General features: G+C 44.3%; 1 protein-coding gene across 1 annotated transcript in view; it reads right to left on the minus strand.

Moving 5' to 3' along the window:
• Window positions 1-24,649, minus strand: part of MYO3B (myosin IIIB) — a 425,394-nt gene that overhangs the window by 264,976 nt on the left and 135,769 nt on the right. The window contains exon 9 of the mRNA XM_036253347.1: window positions 15,024-15,179. Within this exon, the coding sequence (XP_036109240.1) occupies window positions 15,024-15,179 (156 nt within the window). The remainder of the gene's footprint in view (window positions 1-15,023; window positions 15,180-24,649) is intronic.

Below are 24,649 nucleotides of genomic sequence, written 5' to 3' on the forward strand. Positions count from 1 at the left end.
AGTAATACACAGAAACAAACACAGGGAGGCAGCCAAAATGAGGCAACAAAGAAACAGGTCCCAAATGGAAAGAACAGAAAAAATCTCCAGGAAAAGAACTAAGCGAAATGGAGATAAGCAACCTAACAGATGCTGAGTTCAAAATACTACTTATAAGGATGCTAAATGAACTTAGTGAGAACCTCAGTGAACTTAGTGAGGGCCTCAAGAGCATCAAAAAGGACCAGACAGAAATAAAGGATGCACAGTCAGAAATGAAGGAGGCACTAACTGAAATAAAGAATAATTTACACAGATTCAATAGTAGAGTAGGTAAAGCCAAGAAGCAAACCATTGATTTGGAATTTAAGGAAGCAAAAAATCCCCAATCAGAACAGCAAAAAGAAAAAGGAATTCAAAAAAATGAGGATAGTGTAAGGAGCCTGTGGGACAACTTCAAGTGTGCCAACATTTGCATCTTGGGGGTGCCAGAAGGAGAAGAGAGAGAACAAGAAATCAAAAACCTATTTGAAACAATAATGGCAGAAAACTTCCATAACTTGGTGAAGGAAACAGACATACAAGTCCAGGAAGCACAGACAGTCCCTAACAAGATGAACCCCAAGAGGCCCACACCAAGACACATCATCATCAAAATGCAAAAGGTTCAAGACACAGAAAGAATCTTAAAAGCAGCAAGAGAAAAGCAGTTGGTTACCTACAAGGGAGTTCCCATAAGACTGTCAGCTGATTTCTCAAAAGAAACTTTGCAGGCCAGAAGGGAGTGGCAAAAAATATTCAGAGTGATGAAAAGCAAGAACCTACAACCAAGTTTACTCTATACTGCAAAGCTGTCATTTAGAATCAATGGCCATATAAAGAGTTTCCCAGACAAGAAAAATTTAAAGGAGTTCATCACCACCAAACCGTTATTATATGAAATGATGAAGGGTCTTTTTGAAGAAAAAGAAAATATATGAACAAACAGAATGGCAATGAATACATATCTATCGACAATTGAATCTACAAACAAAATGAACAGGCAGAGCGGAAACATTCTCATAGATACAGAGAACATTTTGTTGGTTGCCAGATGGAAGGGGGGTTGGGGGAAATGGGAGAAAAAGGTGAAGGGATTAAGAAGTACTAATCGGTTGCTAGACTGACAAACCTCAAAGGGAAGGGGGTTGGGTTGGGAAGAAATAAACCAAAGAACTTACATGCATAACCAATGGACACAGACAACAGTGTGGGAAACGGAAGGAGTGGGGCGGGAGTGGGGAGAAGGGGGTCAATGAGGGGAAAATGAGGAACATCTGTAATACATTCAACAATGAAGATAAAAAATTAAAATTAAAATAGAAAAATAAAATCCCCTTGTGACCCATGTTCCATCACTCTCCTTTCCTAGGTGACCACTATTTGGTGGGTATCCTTCCGGTCTGTTTTAAAACAGTGATCATACCCATGAACTATATATAGATTCTGTTTGTTTATATAAATATCATTTTGTAGTTTTCATTCTGCAAATTTGTTATTTTTTTTCATTCAACATTATGATTTCTCTCTCTACACACACACACACGGCTGATTCCATTCTTTTGCTATTATAAACAAAGCAGCAATCAATATCTTTTTTTGTTGTTGTTAATCCTCACCCAAGGACATTTTGTTCCCATTGATTTTAGATAGAATGGAAGGGAGGGAGGGAAAAAGAGAGAGAGAAACATCGATGTGAGAGAGACACATTGATTGGTTGCCTTCCATACCACCCTGACCTGGGCCAGGGATCAAACCTGTAACCCAGGTATGTGCCCTTCACTGGGAATCGAACCAGTGACTTTGGTCTGCAGGCCGATGCTCTAACCACTGAGCAAAACTGGCCAGGGCAGGAGTTAACATCTTTATGTGCATGTCCTTGTGCATCTATGTACTTTTCTCCTGGGCGGGGGAGGGACTGCTGCTTACCCACATTTCACACAACACTTGGTTGACAATCAAATACCAGCTCCCTTTGGCATACTAAAATATAGTTCTTTAAGGTATAAAATTAATGCAAGGTCAAAGTAGGCCTTCCCACAATTGCCATCATAATCTTCTCACTATTCAGCGTGGTATAGGGAAAGCACTGGCTTGGAAGTTAAGAACTCTGGGTCCTGGTTTCGAGGTTGTGAGTAGGTGGTGTGGGCCACTCAGCAAATCCCTCAACAGCCAGCATGTCGGTTTCCTTCATCTGTAAGCAGAGCCACTCATGACTGGTCTATCATCTCATAGGTGCTGTGAAAGCCAATACGGTCATAGATATAAAAATGCACCAAGTGCAATTCTTCCATGCTTATCAAAATTAAGAATCAACAATTTGCACAACTCTACACATTACTCAGAATACCATGAACTGAACAAAATCACATGTGCAGTGTCCTCCCAGGTAGATAATCCATCAGCAGAGAAGCAACATGGATCCTCCCTACCGTCTTCTCCACCCACCACGATCACAATCACAGCTTTTTTTTTTTTAATCCTCACCTGAGGACATTCTTTGATATTTTGTTTAGATAGAGTGGGAGGGAGAGAGAGAAAGAAAAACATCTACATGAAAGGGACACATCGCGTGGCTGCCACCTGCACGACCAACCAGGGCTGGGGACAAACTGCAATGGAGGTACGTGCCTGTAGCGGGAACTGAACCCGGGTCTCTCTGGACTGCAGGCCAACGCTCCAACCACTGAGCCAAACCGGCCAGAGTACAACCATAGCTTTAAAGAACGCAGGTCTGTCCTGCCAGTCCCAGAAGCTGGCTTCGCCGAGTGTTTTGCTCTAAGTATCATGCAGGCATCACAGCATCCTGATGTGCATGCGATCCCTTGCTACACCCATTTCACAAAAGTAGGTGAAAAGGAAGAATCAAACTCATCAGCTGTGCATATAGAGTTTTGAGTTTATAACAGTGGAAATGGGCAAAAGAAACATTGACTTTTTTTCTCTTCCTGCCTATTACATCAAATGTTGCTTCCTAATCCTCATCACTGATAGATTTGAAGAAAGGGCATTTGAAGCATGGTATTAGTCATCTCCAGGGCTAGAAACAGTTTTGCTGCCAATTAATATAAAGGTCCAAGGTAGATGAAGCTTAACTATACTTAATAAAATCAAATTTATAACCTAAGTACTTTTTACTATTAAACAGAATGATTTATGCATCTGTGTTCTAACATATTAGTGATGTCAAAGAAAAATCAGATGGGTTTAAAATACAGATTTTGATAAAACTTAGAGATGCTGCCTGCTTCTACCTAACCACTTGCTAAATAAAACAGCAGGAGGGTGCGTATTTCTGTCCAAATCCTCTTCACATAAAACCTAAGTATTTTTTTCCCTTGAAGTTTATCATAAGATATCGCAAAACATTTGTTATAAATTATTAAATTCTCATCATATTAAGTTCAGCTAATTTACTTCCTTCCTTTCTATCTTGCAATGATGTGATATAGGCCATGTTACAGTTTATGTTACAAATCTTTGACAAAGAAATCAAGAATTTAAAAATAATCATCCACACATCTGGTCCCCGTCTAGATGTAGTAGGCGTTCTTCTCTGTCTCTCCACCGAACATAACTAAATACCCTGGACACAATGCATGGGACTCTGAGAAGCAAATGACATCAGGTAGATTGGAAAATCAGAATTCAACACTAGAACTCAAGATACCACCGAATCAGTGGCAAGCTTCCCAGTAACTCCTGACTTGGACTGAAAGGCGGCCTGAACCACACACCAGGGTGTGAAGCTTCATGCTGAGTGACATTTTTATAGCCAACTAACAATGGAAGCAAACCTCAGGGCAATATCACAAATGAATAAACTCTGGCAGAAAGTTTTGTCTTTCAGTGTGAATGTGGACAAAGCTGCCACCAGGACTGAAGTGGTATCTTCTGACCCCGTTGCAGACTGTCCCTGTGCCTACCTGTCCACCTCACAGATATCCCCTCCAGGAATCACACAGATGCTGTCTGTGAATCTGAGCTTCATTCTCATGAAAATCTTCTCCAATAATATTTTATAAACAACAGACAACTTGTAGAAGGTTTTACCTGCTGTAAGCAATGTGTGACCTCTTCCCATGTGTGCAGGCAATCAAACTCCTTAACATTATTTGCTCCCCAAATTGCAGCTGGCAATTTAGAAGCTGATACAGATGCAAGGTCTTTCCTTTCTGAAAAAGACACTTCATTTTCTCAGCCAGGAAAAAAATGATCCGAGAGCCTTTTCCCTGCCTTCCCCAACCTTCTGAACTGCTGGCTGCTTCCTTTTCCTGCTTTGGCTGTGGATCTGGAGGGTCTACTGAAGAGAATAAAAGTATTTATTACAATGTTTATGCCTCTATTTACGTTATCCTAAATTATATATATTTAAAAGAAATGTGATATTGTTTTGTGTTTGTCTAGTTTTATTTAAATCAATAACAATAAATTTGGTTTAATTTTTTTTTTTTTTTTTTAGTTTTCTTGAATTAAATGATTTGTCATCACTAGTAACAAGCAATTTAAATGTCCTTTAAGTTCACATGCTTCACCTTGTGCCTTACTTGAGAATAGCATCTATTATCAATCTGCAGAAGAATTTCTTGTTTCATGTGAAAATTACAGATTTGCAACTAAAAGGTACTGGGATTGAGCATTCCAAAGCTTAGCAGAATGGAGCAATATGTAAACAAATAGATAAATAGCAAAAGACATTATATTAAATCAAGAGTATTGCCCTGGTTGGTGGCTCAGTTGGTTGGAGTGTTATCTACACAGTTGGCCCTCATTTATCGCAGTTAATCAGTTCCAGACTCTACCCTGATAAATGAATTCCGCGAAGTAGGATGCTTTATTTGCATACAGTCGTCCCTCCCACTGTGCGCTTCACTTTCGCAGCTTTACTCTATTGCAGTTTCAAACATTTGAAAAAAACGCAATAGAGTGAAGCCGCGAAAGTCAAAGTGTGCAGTGGCGAGGGACGACTGTACACCAGAAGGTGGTGGGTTCGATTCCTGGTCAGGGCACATACCCAGGTTGTGGGTTTGATCCCCAGTCACGGTGCGTATGGGAGGCAGCCAATAGATGCTTCTCTCTCACGTCAGTGTTTCTTTCTTTCTCTCTCTCTCTTCCTTTCTCTAAAATCAATAAAAAACATATCCTTGGGTGAGGATTTAAAAAAAAAGAATATATGGTAAGGTTTTAATAAGTCAGGAGACATTTTCAAATTCCAGCAATGTCCATATTGCTTTTTTCCTATTTGTTTTTATGAGGTATACTGTCTGCCAAGCCTGTGTTCCCAGACAAATGGAGTTTGGGGTCAAAGCTGTGAGGAAGAAACTCAAAGCTGTGACTTGGACTGGTCCTGGAGTTTGGATTGGTATGGTGGTGGGGTATGGTGGTGTGTAGGGCTGCCCTTGGGTTTCAGTGATCAGAAAAGGAGGAACTGGTGTCTGAGTCCCTGGTTCAAGTGGCAATGAGGGCAATTCTGAAACATCAAGTCCAAGGAAATGGTTGGAGAGTAAAACAGTGGGTGACCCAGAGACAGAGGCTGGGAGTCCCCCTAACCTAAGACAACAGGGGACACAGATGAAGCAGAGAAGGCGGAGGCATTCTGAAGTGCCACGGCTCAGCTCATGACCGGGAAAGGAGCTGGTTCAGACGCCTCGTTGTCTGAATGGTTGTCATGGGACCGATTCCTGAGCTGCTGCTGTCTTCACCGTAGTCGAATCTCTACGCTACCTGCATTGGGATTCAAACCATTTCTGTGCGAGTGGTCTTTACTATCTCATCACTGGGCCTGCAGACTTCTGTGTTTGAGCTGTTGGCCCTGTGAACGATATTGATAAATATTACATATGACAAGGAGAAAATTCAAAGATGTCCTGAATTAAATTACAGCAGGCTGGAGGGGTGGAAGGAAGAGCAAGAGTCGTAATCAGTTAACAACTGCAGGCTGAAAGCAGCCTGGTAACATTCCTGAAGGTACGCTAAAACCTCAAATTAACCTCCAGGTGGCTATTTCGGCAATTATCTAAAGGGAATAGCTGAGTAACTGACCGCCAGGGCCCCTGCATCTTGTTTATCCTGCATGAATGTTCTGGACCATTGCCCACAACCAATCCTAATGAGCAAGCACTTCCTCCTGCGGACTGTGCACCTATCCCAGAACCAGCTCTGCTTTACCTTCTCCCAACTCCTTTGTCTATAGCCAACATAAGTTCTTGCAAAGCAACTTGTATATTTCTTTCCCAAAGTCATGTGTGAGAGAGGCAGCTCCAGGATGGCGGGCATGCTGCCCCCTCCACCCAGCCCTGCCGCTGCTGCTTCAAACTGCACGCCCTGGGACCTGGTCCTTTTTCTGGCTAGCATATTGCTCAGTACATTCTGTTCTTTTAGAGAAGCTTTAGGCCATAAACTTTTTTTTTTTTGTTTTACCTATATTTTGTCCGAAAGTGACTCCTTAATCCCTTAGCCTCTCCCGTCTGTCGACCAAGCCTGTGGAAGCAGGGCCTTCCATGTAGGAAGGTCCAAACAGAGCTGTGGGAGCTTCACATAGATGCGGCAGGACAGTCTTCCCTCTGCCAGCAACTGTGATGGAGAACAAAGCAATAGAAATGGGACCTCTAAACCACAGCTCAAGGATGGGAAGGCACCAACATCTTTTAGCCTAATAATTACGGGGGACGTGCTAGGGAGAGGTTAAGGGCCACCACTGCCTCCAATCCTCCATACGCAAGATCAGAGCCCTCCCTTCCATCCCAGAGTGGAACTGGAATGAATGAAGAAGGACTCACACAGATTCCAGATGCGAACTTGCTGGTTCGCAAAGACCGAGAAGGGGTAAGGGAAAGGGTCCGGGCTTACAGGCGGTAGTCCTCAAGACTAAGACAAAGGCTTCCGAGGTCACGGTCGGAGGTCAGGGACAAGCTGACACACTGGGTAGATCAGAGGAACCACTCCCTTGTCACCAACTCAATGGATTCCATGCTGTAAGGAAAATGTTACTCAAAATTGGGGATAGAGTACTACTGGTAGAAGTCAGTGATGTTGCATATTTCTTCCAAATCATTATTTCCCTTTCAGTATATCATTTGATAATAGAGTTGATGAAAGAGAGACTTTTATTCGACTATAACTACATAATCACGGACCTAGAGCGTGAAAACAATGAGACTATCGAGGTGTGACATGGTTCCATGAAAGTCCAATCCAGATGGAGAGGCCACCTACATAACTTCAACTACATAAGCTCTATCTTGGAACTTAAGCTTCTATCTATCAAACATCACAATACATAAACTAAAAATAGAAAAATTATTTGGATAGACATCATTATAGTATCTCCCTGTGTTTTTGTTTTGTTTTTTCATCAAAGCATGGTTTTAGCCAGAATTCCAATAAATCAGTATCTTATCATCAATTATTTTAGACAGTATTTTACATACCCACCTTCTCTAGGCAGCAAGAATCAGTGGCACTAGCAGAAAATTATATATGGATGTGTTCACTCAGTTATAGAGACAGCTATAGATGCAGGTACTAATTATAACAGGGTGTGGATTTATTTCTTATCTGCTAGGACAGGAGGATCTTTAATCTCCTATATGTCAAGCATCATCAGCATTTGATGAAGTATTCATTTAGAAGTCATTCATTCACACCGGAGCCCAGGAACACAGCAGCGTACGCGACACGGGGAGTGTGTGCCTGCTCTCACGCTCAGGTTTGCCGGGAGAAGAGGACGTGAGTGAGCAAGGCTTACTGGGGAAAGCTCAGCAGCTACACAGTGAGAAGTCTGTTTTTAAAGGTCACTGCTGCAGGTTGAAAGGAAATCAGAAAAGCTGAGGTCATTGTTTTAATCAGCCTCAGGCAAACTGCGAGAGTAGAATCAAAATCCATTCAACAGAGCAGAACACAATCAGCCACTTCATTCTTCTCCCGAGTCATAGAGCAGACCCTTGGCATTTAAGAATTTAACATTTGTGGTTTCAGCTGGTCCCAAGCCACCTGCACGGGAATGACAAGCGGGATCTTGTAATTTTACGGAGGCTTGGAATTGAGCACAGGAAGGGAGCTGGAAGGCAGGAGGGGTCACAGCAGCTGACCCAGCACCTTCCCGACCTCCACTCACTCCAGACGGCAGTTTGGCTCTTCTCCCACGAACTCTGGTGAAGTGATTAAAAAAAAAAATGTTTCCATATCTACTTCTTTGAACTGCAATGGTGACAAGGTTATACCAGATGATATCAATGAATTCAGGAATCTGCAAAACTGGTTTGGGGAAAAAGTCTTTTTCAAGGTCAAGGAGATGGAAGTCGATGTAAAGGAAATGGCCAAATTGCTTAAAAGCGTCTCTGACAGGTTAAGTAAAAAGGAAGCCCCAGACTGTTATTCACAGGATTTTAGGGCGGTTTGACCTCCTTTGAGAGAGTAAGCCTTGGATGCACAACCTCCCTATGGTACCTCAATCAAATATATGCTACAGGAAAATTATAAACTACTGGAAAAACAAATCCAGCAGTGTCACGCAGACACTATCATCAGCCTCCAGCAGCGCGGTCACCTCATGTATATGATGTGAGAGGGACCTGGACCACAGCCTCACTTTCCAGACATCAACACACTCAGGAGGGCTGGGACGCCTGACCCCGGAGGGGACGTGGGGCTCACCGCGCAGGCCTTCCACACGCACAGTGACGCCAGACAATCCTCAGCTTCTTCCGGACCCTCCTCGTCTCCTCATAACTGAAACCGATCACTTGCCTCTGCTCTTTCACTCACTGTGAGGGGCTCAGGGAGGGGCACCAGCTCTGCTCCCCTCTGCCTTTTCCAGTCCAGTGTCCTCCCTAACCTCTCTCCTACTGGAAACATTCACATCACTCTCCTGTATCATCTTCTCCAGCACTCGACCCCCATTTTTCTTTCTCTCCACCCCTTCCCCTCATATTACTCTTTGGCGCTCCCACCCCCACCAGTCACTTCGTCAACTCTTCTTACATTCTGATCTCAGGATTCCTCAACATGTCAACTCTTTGAAAACATTTCTTTCTAGGAGCATGTTCTCAATCCGCCGAGGTTCTGCTTCCCAGCAACTGTGGTCAGTTTGGTTCAAATAAACTCACAAAAAGTCTCTACAGGTTTAAACATTCTTATGTTGACACTTTACTGAGATAACCACATACTGTACAATTTACCCAATTAAAGGGTTGAGTACGTTCACAGAAACTTGCGGCAATCACCACGGGCAATTCGAGACTTTCTGTGACCACATCTCATTGTCCTTTAGCTACCACTCTGCTATTATACCCCGACCTCCACCTCTCCCCCACCCCGCCCAAGCCTTGCCAAGCAATCTGTTTTCTCTTATAGAGGCCCTGTCTGGGACTTTCATGTAGACTGAGTTTTACAATATATGGGCTAAGTTGTAGTATGTATCAGTACTTCAAAAATAAATAATAAATAAAAACATTTAGCCCTGGCCAGTTTGGCTCAGCGGTTAGAGCATTGGCCTGCGGTCCGGAGAGACCCGGGTTCGGTTCCCACTAAGGGCATGTACCTCGGTTGCACTTTGTCCCCGGCCCTGGTTGGTTGTGCGGGTGGCGACCATTCGGTGTGTCCCTTTCACATCGATGTTCCTCTCTCTCCCTCCCACTCTATCTGAACAAAAAATGGAAAAATGTCCTCGGGTGAGGATGATAAAAAAAAAAACAACATTTATATTCCATATCATTGTCGACAAACTCAGCTGTAACTAGTTCCTTATTATCTCTCAAAAGCACCCGAGATCTCAGTTCGACAATCCCTTTTCTCGACATCCTCTCCCTGAATACACTCTCTGTCTTCACTGTGGCTGCCAGTCCCCTGACCCGGATTCAAAGTCAATAATCCACTTCTGGCTTCACTTTCTTCCATATCCCAACAGGTCCCAAGGACACTCTCCTGCTCACCTTGATTCCCTTGACCCCCTGTCCACCCGTCACGTCCATTCAAGCCAGTCTCAAGCCTGAAGAAAACACAGCATCTGCTCTCCCTTCTCCAGTTCCAAGAATTGCTAGAGATGATAGATGGAAAAGTGGTGGTGAAGATGAACATTTTTTCCTGAGAGGGTCTAGTGTCAAATGCTCTCCTGAACACGTGACATAAATTATCTTAAACACTGATTAACTTCATTACCATGGAATGCTATTCAGGTAAGTTCCACCTGGGTCTTGTGTGCTATTGTGCAATCATTGCTTCCTTCCTCTTATTCCTCACAGTGGCCACTCCAAAACCTACCACTTCCCTGGAGTGTAGCCCACTCCCAACTCTGAGACCCCTTACTTAGGTGTTTGGAAAGATACAAGCCATTGACATGAGTTGCTTTTTTTTTTATTCTCACCCGAGGACATTTTTCCTTTTTTTTTTGTTTTTGTTCAGATAGAGTGGGAGGGAGAGAGAGAAAGAGAGAGAGAGAGAGAGACAACGACGTGAAAGGAACACATCGAGTGGCTGCCTCCCGCACAACCCAACCAGGGCCGGAGACAAACTGCAACCGAGTTACCTGCCTTTAGCGGGAACCGAACCTGGGTCTCTCTGGACCGCTGGCTGACGCTCTAACTGCTGAGCCAAACCAACCAGGGCATGAGTTTCTTTATAGTACTTCCTCTGCCAGTGTCACTCCCCATCCCTCACCCCTCAAATTTCTGAGTATCTTCATATTACTTTTCTGGGTCTCTCCCAACCTAGAGGTTCTTTCTAAAGTTAACCTTCCCTTTAAGTGTAGGCCCTCGATTTCCCGCCCTCTTCTCTTGCTTCCTCTATTTCCCTCTCTCTTTCTCTCTCTCTCTGCCCCCCCCCATGTCTCCCTCTTTCCTTCACCTGCCCAGGTTTCCCCCTCTCCCATACCTTCCTCAGACCTCTCTCTCCCCTGGCGAATGTACTGAAGTGAACAGAACATGTTCTACCTTTACAAGAAGAGTTAAGACTGTTTCCCCTGTAACCTGTAGGTCTCGTTTCTCTGCATTTGCTCCCAAGACTACACAATTGTCTCCTGCTGTGAGGCCCAGGACAGGTTCTTCAGACTGTCGAAGAACCCTACTTTGGGCACAAAGCTGGAAGCTGTGTGTTATTATCTGGAAATAGATGGCATTGCATTTGATAGAATATGAAGAGGAAGAAAACTATTTTTTACTGGTCTCTGTCTCTTAGTGTCTTGCTATTTCTGTTTGATTGTGGTCTAACCCAGGGCAGGGAGGCAGTTCGATCTGGGTGCACCCTGTAACACTCCTCCCTTTCCCTAACCTCTCATTCAATCCACCAGTAAGTCCTGACACTGCCATTATCTTTTTTTTTTTATCCTCACCCAAGGACATGTTTCATTTATCTTCAGATCAAGTGGGGTGTGTGGGGGGGACATCGATGTGAGAGAGACACATCGAGTGGCTGCCACCTACACGACCCCAACCAGGGCTGGGAACAAATTGCAACCGAGGTACCTGCCCTTAGTGGGAACCAAACCCGGGACTCTCTGGTCTGTGGGCCGACACTCTAACTGCTGAGCCAAACCGGCCAGGGCGCCATGATCTTAACATCTTCTCTGCTCCCACTCCTCTCCCTGGCTCCGGCTCGGCCAGCTCCATCCCCCTCCCCACACTGCAGGCAGAACAAGCTTCCTGGAGCACATCCTTGCTTGAGGCCCTTCAGTGGCTCCCAAGTGCCTAAGGAACAAATCCAAGCTCATTAGCCCCTCATGACCTGGCTCCTGCCTGCTTATCTTCTCCGCCCCTGCCCCATCCCATGCCAACTTTCAGCAATGCCAACTAATTGTTCACCAAATCCCTTAAGCTCGCTCCAGCCTCTGTCTTTGCCTTTGCTCATTGCTGATTCTCCCCCTCTACCTGAAATAACCCCTTTCTCCGATTATCTCAGGACAGTTCAAGGATCATCTTCCCACCAATTCCAGGGGTCTTCCCTCGCCAGGTGCTCTGGCAGGCACCCCAGGCATCCCCCTATCCAGGCACATTTCCTGCGGAGCTGTTCTCATCTGACTCTCATCTGTTTCACACACCGGACTATTAGCTCTTTATCAGGAACTGGATCTGACTTGCCTTTGTAGTTCCTCTGTTCAGCAGAGGGCTTGACACACACACAAATGTCTCTGAATGAATAAATGAATACATTAGATTTTAAATAAGACATAGAAATAGATAGTTTTAACATTTAGTACCTCAGTACTGTTTATTTTCATGATGTTGTTTGGTCAGCAAATAGAGATAAATTTGCGCAGATTAAGGCCAAAAATAAAGGACTTTGCATTGAATAGCCAACTACTTCTACTACTACTGCTGACTCTGGTTGAGGGCTAACACTGTTATCAACCCTATTCTAATGTATTTTTTATGTATTGACTCAACCCTCAAAATAACCCTTATTTTATAGATAAAGAAACTTCAAAACAGAAAAATTTTACTAACTTGTCCGTAAGTGGCTGAGCCGGGGTTGAAACCTGACAGAGCAGGTGGTTTGGTGGTTTTAACCACATTGCACTGCCTGCTGCGTGGCCACTCGTGCAGAAAAATGGTAAGTGGTGTATTTGCCTCACTCATTTATGCATGCACCTCAATTTTTCTGGGTTTTATAATTTGTGTGTTTGTTTCTGTTTTTTTTTACCTCAACTTAGAAACTCATAACTTTTAAAATATTAAATTATTGCCCTGGCTGGTTTGGTTCAGTGGTCAGAGCATCGGCCCTCGGACCAAAGAGACCCGGGTTTGATTCCAGCCAAGGGCACCTACCTCGGTTGCGGTTCCTCCCTGGTCCTGGTTGAGGTCGTGCAGATGGCAACCAGTAGATGTGTCTCTCTCACATTGATGTTTTTCTGTCTCTCCCTCTCCCTCCCACTCTGTCCGAAGATAAATGTAAAAATATCCTCGGGTGAGGATTAAAAAAAAAAATTGAAAGTATTAAATTATGCCTGGCTGATTTGGCTCAATGGTAGAGCCTTGGCCCGCGGACCAATGAGTTGCAGATTCGGTTCCGGCCAAGGGCATGTACCTCGGTTGCAGTTCGTCCCCAGCCCTGGTCAGGTCATGCAGGACGCAGCCAGTCAGTGTGTCACTCTCACATCGATGTTTCTCTCTTTCTCCCTCTCTCTTCCTCCCTTTCTCTTTATCTGATGATAAATAGAAAAATATCCTCGGGTGAGGATCAAAAAATAAATAAAAATATTAAATTACTAACATCAAGTGATATTTGAGACTCTCTAGGTGGGCTTAACAGACACGTAGGTAGCCAACTCCTCTCCAGTTGCCAAAGGAAGTAACAGAGCAGAACGGCTGGCACGCTGTGTCAATCACGTGCTCTGCATTTCCTCACAGTAGTTCATCTTCCCACCTCCTGAGGACCTGGCTGTTTAAAGTTTCCATACCTATTGGTGAGGTGGCATTTTTTTAAAGTGACTTTCAAAGAAACACAAACTTCTGAGTGAAACTAAAGATGACAAAGACCCAGTGAGAAGCCTTTGCCACCATATGAGGCTTCTGACAACATCAAAGGAGTTAACAAAGATAAAGAGAAATTAGAGAAAGGGGGCAAGAGAGGCTGGAGACAGATTCTCTATGGTAAAAGGAGAAACATCTTTAAATAGAGAACATGCATCTGGACAGGCAACGTCAGGCAGGTGAAAGGCAGAAAAACTGCAAACTAAGTCTCAGAAATCGCGGCCAATTTTGGAACAGAGAGCCGGGGAGAAGACAGACTCCTGATTGACTTCGAGCATTTAAAGGCTGAGTTTATTTTTTGGCTTGGTTTATATTTTATTTTATTTCATCTCCATCTCGGGTGCTGCCGCTGTGTGTGTCTGTGGTGGGTGAGTGAGGGGCAGTGGCTGGTGTACAGGAACAAAAGCTGGGAGAGAAAAGGGATTTCAGTTCCCCCGGGGGTTAAACTCAAGTTCTGCTACCTTCAAAAGGCACCACGTTACAAGAATTTCTGAATGTTTCTCTACCCCGTAGGCAAGCCACAGAAACAGGAGTGGCAGTAAAAGGGGAAAGAGGAGGGAAGAATTTGTTTTGAGCCTGGTTGAGGAGATGGGGATCAGCAAGATACAGTCACCTTGAAACTACGCCTCTGGCTCCAAGGGTTCTGATGCTTTTTGATTTGTAAACAATTTTCTGCAGAATACATGAATATTTCTGGAATTTGTGATGTGATATTTTATTTTCTTCGCCTCCAATCTTTTGAATGTTCTTTTAATAATAATGGATTAGAGCTTATCTGCATCCAGGCTCGTTTTATAAAAACCAAATAATTGCTGAGCTGAGAAAGCAGCTTTATTTGCATTTAATTTTTTTTTTTTTTTTTTTAAGAGAAATCCTGCCACCCTCTGGACAGAAACCAAAGATCTATTTCTAGAGACCACCACAGAAGACTGCTTTACGCAACTGCCCTTGAAAATAAACATTTACTTTTTAAATGTTTAAAAAGGGAGGGGGAAGATCCCAGTGGTTTCGGATAGCATAGTCAACACCTGGAGAGGAAATCATTGCCTCTAAGAAATTTTTAACTAAAGAAAACAGTCTCAGAGTGCATTTGAGGAAAAGGCTTCTGCATTTAACTTCCAATCTTTCCCCAAATCACAAACCAGCTTACATTTCTGCTCTCCAGTCTGCAGGAGCCAATAGAGGTTTCTCACACACTCTCAGCCATGCCTGCTTTCCTACAGTTACCTTAATTGGTTTGAAAAAATCTACATGTATTTGTTGATTTGTACATGTTGATTTTTAGCTAGAACACAGGGGCAGAGTGAGATTTCAGCTACAGTTGAGAGAAATTAGCCCTGAGAGCACAATGGGCAGCTTATTTCTGAGGCTCTAGTGCTCTCATCCATTAGGCACGAAGTACTTAATAAACCGTAAATGAAACTCGCAGAAATGCAGGGATGTGATAATTACCGGTAGTAATGCTGGGCAAATCAAAATACGTGGCATGCTGTTTTTTATTAATAACCAGAGAAAGAAAGCAGGAGACACCAAGTACCATACCTGATTTTAACAACAGGGTTTAGATGCTTCTGGTCTTGGAGGACCTTGGCCAGCTGCTTTTGCAGAAACAAAACCTTCCCGTGGACTCCTTGAATAAATGGATGGTCGAGGAGATGTGTGACGGAAGGCCGCTTTTCAAAGTCCTTAATGAGACACCTGTTCACAAAAATCAACAAACAATCCAAAGTGTGATCTTAGACACCTGGCTCCCCCATGACTGTGGCCGAGAGGAGAAAAGGCTTCTTTATAAAACCTGATCACTAACCCAACAAAGCTCTTTCTTTATTCATGTGTGCCAGAACATAGAAAAAATAATTCTCTATTAGTTGAATGAATTAAAACATCAGAAATCTATTTTAATTTAAGTACATATTGAAAGCACGATCAATTGATTCGAAGCACTCAAAACACTGAAAAAATAAGACTGGTCAGACTGAAATTTTCTGTCTGAATTTTCATTACAGAGGAATGTTTACAATGGAGACAAGTTGATTAGTCTATATACTTTATTTTGGAAGCATATAAAATTAGGTACTATCACTTAAGTCAAATCCTAACAGAAAACGTCCAATATGTGATGTTTTAGGAGTTTGCAAGGAAAGAAACTGATCATCAAGAAACCTTCACTGAGAAGGTTCAACACCCTGATTTCTAATGTCTTCTGAAGAAGCAGAAAAATCTCAGAACAGGAAGTGACTATAATATAATTCAGATCAACTGGAATGAAATTATGCAAACAGGGAACAAAAAGTCCATTCGAAATGGTAAAAACTGGGCTGCATTAAACTCCTCTGTGGTTAATTGGGTAAAACCGCACCCACGTAACCACTTTCCGTTTCAGAGTCAATACCCTTTCCAAAGAAATGATTTAGTACATTTTGCTGTGTGCTCTCCATGTTACTAAAGATGATTTGACACAAGGAAATTTCTACTGAAATGGAATCTGATGAATACCCCTACAATTACCATCACATTTCTATTCTGAGTAGCTAGCTGCCCTTGACGGAGAAAGAAATGTCAACAGCTGCCCTTGTAAGCTATCAGTCTTAGCTCACACAGGAGGCTTGGGATAAACACGGGATGCCATTCTGCCCACTCCAGGAAATCAACATTCCCAGTTTTCCCGAGGGTGACATGCCGGCAACATCTAAAACACAACATATTTTAAATCATGAAAAGCACTGACAAATGGTAAAAAGTTCAGCCTCACCTTGAGCATTTTTTCAAAACATCTAAGACGAGTTCTGCAAACAATCCTCGACTGTTGCATGTACAGAAGGCTTTAACCTTTGCGGTGCACAGTTCAAACTACTTCCACATCCCTCACCTTCTAGTCGTGAAAAGGTTTGCAGTCCGTGTCCCAGTCACTCCATTTCAGAACTGGTTCACGGGGTTTTCTATCTATGGGAACTGGAGCCTTCAGCCAGAAAAGCCAAAGAACCTAGATTATCTCCATTCTGCCGCCAGCACCACTTAAATACCCCCTCTGCCTTGCCGTGGAAAGAAATCAATCATTTGACTTGAATAGGTTCAGGGGCTTTTTGTGTAATCTATGATTTCTTCTACCAAAAAAAAAAAAAAAAAAAACAACAGTGCACATGCTTTAAAAAATACGATGTTCCTGGCTTCACTCCATCAGTCTTCCCTGGATTCCATACACATTCATTTGGATGTGACCATGAAAGAAAATAATTGCTAAGGTTTCCCTGAGCTCTGGGGAAAAAGGACCCTCATGGTAGCTATAGGGTCAAGTAATAGAGGTGAATGGCTCCATCCTCCTGGCTTGAGGAATAGTGTACGAAAACGCCTAAAATAAAAACAGTCTGTGTCTTCTGAGTGTTCCTACCGTAGACGGACGTGGTGGCTTGCACACCCACACACAGCCTCAGAGGGAGTCCGACGGAGACGAGGAACACCTGGTCCTACAGCTCAGCCTGCCCAGTGCTCTGGGGCAGGTCACATTACATCTGTCTCTCATCACCAAACAGACATGCCTCCAGTACCCGTGTACATCCCCAAGCACGGGGAGACTTCCCCGCAGGTTTCTCCACCTAATGTTTCCCTCCTTCTTTTTCTTTCTTCCTGCGTTAGCTATTTCATCTGCCTGCCAGTCAGTGCTACTGAGAGGAAGGCAGAGCAGGAGCACCAGGGCCACCAGGACACCCTTGCCTGTCTTGCTTCAGATGAGTCAGCTGGGGGCTGAGACTGCAGTGGGAGCCAGAGGGTGTGAATGGGGGAGTGGGCTGAGCTGCCCCACCTTCCTCCTCAGGGTAGGTGCTCTGGGACCATGATCCAGGTGAGGCCTGAAAACTAGTCCTTCTGGTACTTCAGTAATTAAACCTCCGTATAAAGCAGTGGTTCTCAACTTTCCTAATGCCGTGACCCTGTAATACGGTTCCTCATGTTGTGGTGACCCCCAACCATAAAATTATTTTTGTTGCTACTTTATAACTGCAATTTTGCTACTGTTATGTCTTAGGCGACCCCTGTGAAAGGGTCATTCGACCCTCAAAGGGGTCACAACCCACAGGTTGAGAACCGCTGGTATAAAGGGTTTGAAAGAGACCAGGAAACTCATACTCTGACCTTATGAAAATAGATCTCTACTAGAGTCTGGGGGTGCAATTAAAGTTGCTATATCTTGTTTCATAATTTTAGCATCTAGTGGGGAGCAAGGGTGCCAAAAAGGTTGCAAAATCATTAGGTATTTTGGAGAGGATCTCTCTCTAGAACACAGAAGGAGTAAGAGAAAAGAGGACTAAATAGTAGAAATAATCAAAGAAGAAACTAACAAATAAATCTGTTGTCTCTTGAAGATCCAAACAATGTAGGTGGGCATATTACTTTCTGGAAGTAACGATCAAGAGGATGTGGTCATTCTCTCAGCGGGACCCAAGTGGGCTAATGTCATCCACTGGATCAGCAAAGCCGCAACTGGGCGTCCACGGGAAGAATGCTAAGCAGAGCCCTGCATGTACACCTGCTCTGGGGGATTTTTAGGAGAAGGACACAAAGACCTTGAGGGCACAGCTTTATTCTAAAGCTCTCTTGCATACTTTTTTTTTTTTTCATGGGCAGCAAAGAGCCAGACTGGAACTATTATTTCACTGACAAATAGAGGAAAGATCTACTTCAGGAGCAGACATGACTGAAAACAGTGCATTGCTAGATGCAGGTCACTGGAATCATTTCATCTAGTTTGTTCAGTAAACATTTATTACACAGCCAGAATTAGCCAGAATAAATTAATTCATAAACATTATGATTCTTTTCCTCAAGGATCTACAGTCTAATGGCAAGATGGAAAGGCAAGAGAAACACAGGAAATAGTAGAAGCCAGTGTTTGTTTATATACAAGGTGGCGCAAATGTGGATTTATAGTTGTATGTGAAACACAGAGTTTATTCTTATACTATTACTTATTGTATTACTTCCCATACAAACAACTGTAAGCCTACTTTTGACAACCCTGTATTTAGTATAAAAAATAATCACCCCAAAGCACAGGGTTTTGGAGCTAAGAGGCGTAGATGTTCTATCTTAACCCCTCTTTCACGAGGGGAGGAAGTTCAGGTCAGGTCCTGACAGTGAGGAGGCCAATTCCCTGACGCCCCGGGAGGACCCTTCCACTCTGCAGTGTGTTGTTCCAAATGGCACGGACACAGAACAATGCTCAGGTGGGGGGTCTCCAGTCAGGGAAGACAGTGAAGCAGGTGAGAACTGAGCTAGTTTGGGGGGAAGTTTTGTAACTAAATTAAACCTGATAGGTGGAGAAAAGGCAGAGGCATTTCAAGGTTGGCAGACCAGATAGGCAATGCAAGAAGGCTGACTAGGCATGCTGTCGCCAGCACCTCGGGCGGCCACCGAGACATGTACCCTCACCTCCGAAGAGGCACCCTTGAAACGCCCGAGAACTTGAGTTCTTTCGCCAGCTTTAACTCGGGTGTGTCCTTGATTGCCCCAGACTTTGCAAGTTGGTGCCCCAAACTCATGCTGTTACGTTGGTCGGTTCGTCACGTGTTTTATTCTCCTTTCAGGCAGGGATTTAGTGGATTAAGGTAGAATCGACTGCTGGGATCTGTAAGGCCTCCTAACAGCGTCTGTGTCCTTTTAAAAGGCGTGATAAACTCCTCTCACCTGATTTGGAGAACAAATACGGAAAACTAAGAAAGTTGGAATATGCTTATTCATTTTGGGATTGTTTATTAAACCAGAAATGACACATCCCAGCTGCAGAATATTCCCGCCCCCTGGGGACTGGAGATGCTTATGAGAAGGTATAAAATGTTGGTTTCGGTATGGGAAATGGGGGCCAGTCAGTGTGAGGTGGGTTGAGTGAAACACTAGGCGCATAAGGTATTTCACTGAAAAATGAAACTAGTATTCCGGTCAAAAAGGTATGGGAAGCCTAGGTGATACTCTAACCCGGGTACATCTGGCGTTTTCATAACGCATGTGTGCGCATTAAATGTTCTTCGAAGTACAGGGGTAAAGAAAATAGCTTAATTCTGTTTAAGTCCGTGTTTCCAAACTTGTTGACCGTAGACCCTTTTCAGGGCCCTGCAAACAATATTTTGGAAGCTTTGTTGTGAGAACTCAGTACTAGACTTTTGGAATGGGTGGCAGAGTCCTCATCTCAGCTGACTGAGGGGAGACGCTCAGAGCCCCTAAATATCACCAGCATGTTTAAGTCACCTGTAAGCTGTTGGTTCTGCAGAAGACAATGTCTCAAACTGGGGATATACATTCCCCAAGCTCAGTTCATCCCAGAGCTTTTACTCTGGAAAAAAGAAATTGAACAAAAATTAGATTTAGGGAAGACTATTTTTTAAAGAAAATCATCGGCCCTGGCCGGTTTGGCTCAGTGATTAGAGCGTCGGCCCATAGACCAATGAGTCACAGATTCGATTCCAGCCAAGGGCACGTATCTTTGTTGCGATTTGTCCTCAGCCCTGGTTAGGGTCCTGCGGGAGGCAGCCACTCGATGTGTCCCTTTCATGTCAATGTTTCTCTCTCTCTCTCTCCCTCCCACTCTATCTGAACAAAAATGGAAAAATGTCCTCAGGTGAGAATTAAAAAAAAAAAATCAGCAGTAATTCTTTTTTTTTTTTTAATCTTTTTATTTTATTTTATTTTTCTGTATTGATTTTAGAGAGAGAAGAAGGGAGAGGGAGAGAGAGAAATATCAGTGAGAGAGAACATCCATTGGCTGCCTCCTGCATGCCCCCCACAGGGGATCAGGCCCACATCCTGGGCATGAGCCCTGACCAGGAATCCAACCAGTGACCTCTTGGTACATGGGTTGACGCTCAACCACTACGCCACACTGGCTGGGCCTTTTTTTCTTTTTTTTTTTTCTACAGTGCCCAGTTAGAGCATTGACCCATGTCTAAAGGGTCAGGGGTTTGATTCCTGGTCAAGGGCACATATTTGGGTTGCAGGTTCAATTCCCCGATCCAGTTGGGGTCCTGTAGGAAGCAACCAATCAATGTGTCTCGCTTATATCAATGTCTCTCTCTCTCTCCCTCCCTCCTTTCCACTGTAAAAAGTCAATGAAAAAATATCCTCAGGTGAGAATTAACCAAAAAAAAACCCCCAAAAACCTCTGTTTAGCCTTGGCCAGAATGGCTCAGTTGGTTGAGGGTCATCCCATGCACCGAGGTCACCAGTTCAATTCCTGGTCGGGCACATGCTGGTGTTATGGGCTTGATCCCCAGTAGCAGGTGTGCAAAAAGCAGCCAATTGATGTTTCTCTCTGTCTCTCTCCCTTCCTCTCTCTCTGAAATCAATAAAAACACATTAAAAAAAAATTTTTTTTTAAACTCTGGATTTAGGTGAGGTTATTTCTGTGCTAAAAGACAAAATAAAAATTTTAAATTACCAGAAGATGTATTACCTGGATTTCCTCAGAATTTACAAGGCCATGGTGGGTGGTTTGAATTTCATAGAAATGTCCACTAGGATAAAGAGGAAGCAAATTCTAGCCCTGAAAGAAATGAATCCATTACCTAATTTGAAATTCTGATACCGGCCCTCCTGCCTTCTTGACTGACGATGAATTCCCAGAATTCATTCGTGTCACCATATTAAACGCAAGTTGTTGCAGGGACCTCTCAGCCTGGCTCAGCCAGGAGCAGGTGAAAAGGAGGTATTTCTAAACAAGAAACAAGGTCGGGCTCCTGCTCTGGGCTCCAGCTGGTGGTGCCTGTGTGCTCTCTGCTCCCACACAACACGCGGCGACACGGCTGCCTGGTGGCTGTCAACGGCCATTTCACCACCAAAACACCCAGCGCCAGCAAGGGGGAGCTGTTTATCAACAGCCACACAGATGGATGTTTACTGATGAATAAAACACACTTGATAAAGAGCGGCTGAGGAGTCAACAACTAAAAATGCTACAGCTGAACTTGGACAGAAAAGCAGAAGGCTGAGCAATCCTATTCCACATACTGGGGCAAACCCACGTGAAAACTTAGGATTTACATCACTTCACATTTCTTTTAAAATATTCGGTCTTTTAAACTATCTGTTGTGTTCTTGCGGGTTTGCTACTTTGATTGTCAAGTGTCTCCATTGGTACAGAATATCTGAACATTTTTTATCTGAGCAAACATTTCTCTGCCCTGTGATGGGCCTGCCGCTCTGCAGTTCCTATCATCGGCAGACAGAAGTCTGAGTGACAAAGGGACCTCTGCATCAAGAGGAGAAATCCTCCAGAGAGGACACTAATTATAGGCTAAGTAGCAGAGCCCAGGGTGCTCTGTCTTGGAAGGAAATTTCCATTTGGAAGACAGGACTATGACAAACACAGGCATTTTCCTAAGATGACTAATGCCTCAAAAGAAGGCACGCTAAGAAACTTGACCTTGCATATGTTATTTTAGCAAAAGACCCCCTCCCCATTCGGTGGAATATCTAACTGCATTCAGTTCTCATTACGTTTACAAATATTGCATATGATGGTGTTTTAAAGCCTGGCTGGTGAGTGGTGAAACTGCATGCTAACTTCACACGGGGGTGGGGAGGGGGGTTCTCACCTGAAACAGAAGTGAGCACCGGAATGCGTTACTCAGTGACACAGGTCTACTGTTTTCGATCAGAGAGAAACAGTCAATAGTCACTGACAGGAAAGAAAGCCCTGGGAAGGCAGGACGGAGCACTGCAGAGCTGGACGCTCGGTCTCCTGAAGTGGGTAATGGGAGTGAATCCCGTGTGGCAAGGTCAGGAAGAGACTGCTGGCTACAGGGCAGCGGAGCAGCTGCCGTCTTGCCTGAGATACGGGGTGACCAGAGCGAGATGCGGGGTTAGGAAGATCAGCAAGCGAGCCCCGCACTGAAGGTCCAGAGTGAGCTCAGGTGAACCCAGGAAAGAAACGGGAAAGGAAGAACGTGGCATTTCCTAAAGCCTGAGAAGAACCAACTTTTCTCATCCAGAGAAGCCTCAGAGGAGACCAGAGAAAAAGGATAGGAAGATTTGAGGCCAAAACACAAAATCTAAGAGCAGAAAGGACAACATCTCCCTTCAGAGTGAATAAGCACCACTGTAGCTAGAGTCTCCATGCAAAAACCAGGCCCAGGACTGGAGGGCCCCCTAAGGCACAGAGCAGCAATAGGTGACCCTGCGTGACACCTGGGAACACAGATACCTCTTTACTCCTATGTCTGATCTCGTGATCAATGGTAAATGACTGGAAACACCCTGGCTAATGTGTTGTGTTCTTAGGGAAGGTGACGTGGTAACAAAAATCTGAGATCCTCAAGCGCTGCTTGTCTGGGACAAGCCCGGGACCATGGCTGGGAGGGGCTGAGGGAAGAAGAATACGCCATGGACAGCGGGCAGGATCAGTCCGGGGCAAGGAGAGAGTGAAACTGCCAGGCAAGGAGGTGACTTGAGTACAAGGGCCAAGAGGAACTGGGCCTGAGCCAGGGAAGGGGTCAAGATGGGAGTCAGGGGCCACAGAAGCTGTCCAAGGAGAAGCCGGTGGAGGGTGTATGGGAGGGTGTAGTTTGATTGTCGTTGACACTGCTTTCTTTGTGTAAGCTGTGCTCTCAAGTGTCATGTGGCGTTTGCAAAGATGGGATGAGCACGCACTCCACTGAACACGCACAGCCAAGCAAGACCCCAGTTTCCATGTCCTGGGACCGAGGCAGCTTCAGGACCGCAAACCGGGGCTCTAAGTCAGTGTCTGCTCACTCCTCTGTTTTCTGTTTCTTTCTCCCTTGGTTGGGAAAAGCACTTTGTAATTAAACAGATACGTCTCCAGGCAACTCTAGCCATGTGATTCAGGCAGGGGGCCAGAAAAAAAATGAACCATTACCTCATCAAACAGCCCATCAACTGGTTTGTTGGACTGGTCATCTGTGTTCAAATCCCACCGTCTGGTTCAAACAGCTGTGGCAGCCGCTTCCCGAGGGTCTGGGCACTCGCCACTGCTGCAGGTACTGCTGAGTCCACTGCAGCCGCCAAGCCACGGCCTCCTGGGCCTCCGTGAGGGGCTGGAGTTGGCCGCTGGTCACCCTAGACTCAGCAAACCACATGCGGGCCTGGCTTCCTCGAGAGCCCTTCACTTCAGGTGGAAATTCAGAAAATATTTGTTTGAAGCAGCCCAGGAAGATAAGGGGCAATCAAAGAGGGGCGTGATGGATGCATCCGGAAGGAAATGGTTATGGAAAATGTGGGTGAGTTAGCGCAAAATAATCTAGATGTTGGCAAATCCATTTTTCAAAGATATTAATCATTATGTTAATTATTAATATAATATAGATTCATATAACATATATAATTTATTGATTTAAATAACAATATATTTAATTTCCAAACCTATTATTCTCCCAAGCATGAACCATGTACACGTTCATTTTTTTAAATGTTTGATACCTAGTATTGGGGCAGTAATATATAAAGGTTAAAAGCCAACAGTTGGGGTCAAACCTAACTCGACTCCTTAGAAATATGTGATTGTTAATTCAGGTCTCTGGGCCTCAGTTTCGTCACTTGTAAAATGGTAATGATATCACTGAGGGGAGCAAAGGCAGTAATCTATGTACAGTGCCTGGGACACAGTGAGCACTGAGCACCCGCCAGCTGCATGGACCAGCCACTGTACTCAATGTACTCAATGACACAAACAGACAGCCCATTGAAGAAACACAGCCACGTCTTCCAAGCAGGATGAGAGCTATCGAAGTAACTGTTGCCCTGGCCGGTTTAGCTCAGTGGTTTGAGCATCGGCCCACAGACCAGAGGGTCCCGGGTTCGGTTCCTGCTAAGGGCACGTACCTCGGTTGCAGTTCATCCCTGGTCTCTGTTGGCGTCATGTGGTGGCAACCAGTTGATGTGTCTCTCTCACATTGATGTTTCTCTCTCTCTTCCTCCCTCTCTCCCTCCCGCTCTATCTGAAGATAAATACAAAAATGTCCTCAGGTGGGGATAAAAAGAAAAAGTAACTATTGATGCGCAATGGCTCCTTGAATTAGATCTGAATAATACTGTGCCCACTAATTAGCTACTTTTTCTCAGTGTGGTTCCCACCACTGAGGACAAAATTGCTCTTTGATAGATGTCCTGATGAGAACTTTCAAAGTTCTGGGAGAAGGGGGACTTTTAGACTCTGACAATTCAGCAAA

Source organism: Molossus molossus, unplaced genomic scaffold, assembly GCF_014108415.1.
Source record: "Molossus molossus isolate mMolMol1 unplaced genomic scaffold, mMolMol1.p scaffold_m16_p_11, whole genome shotgun sequence".
Lineage (NCBI taxonomy): Eukaryota > Metazoa > Chordata > Mammalia > Chiroptera > Molossidae > Molossus > Molossus molossus.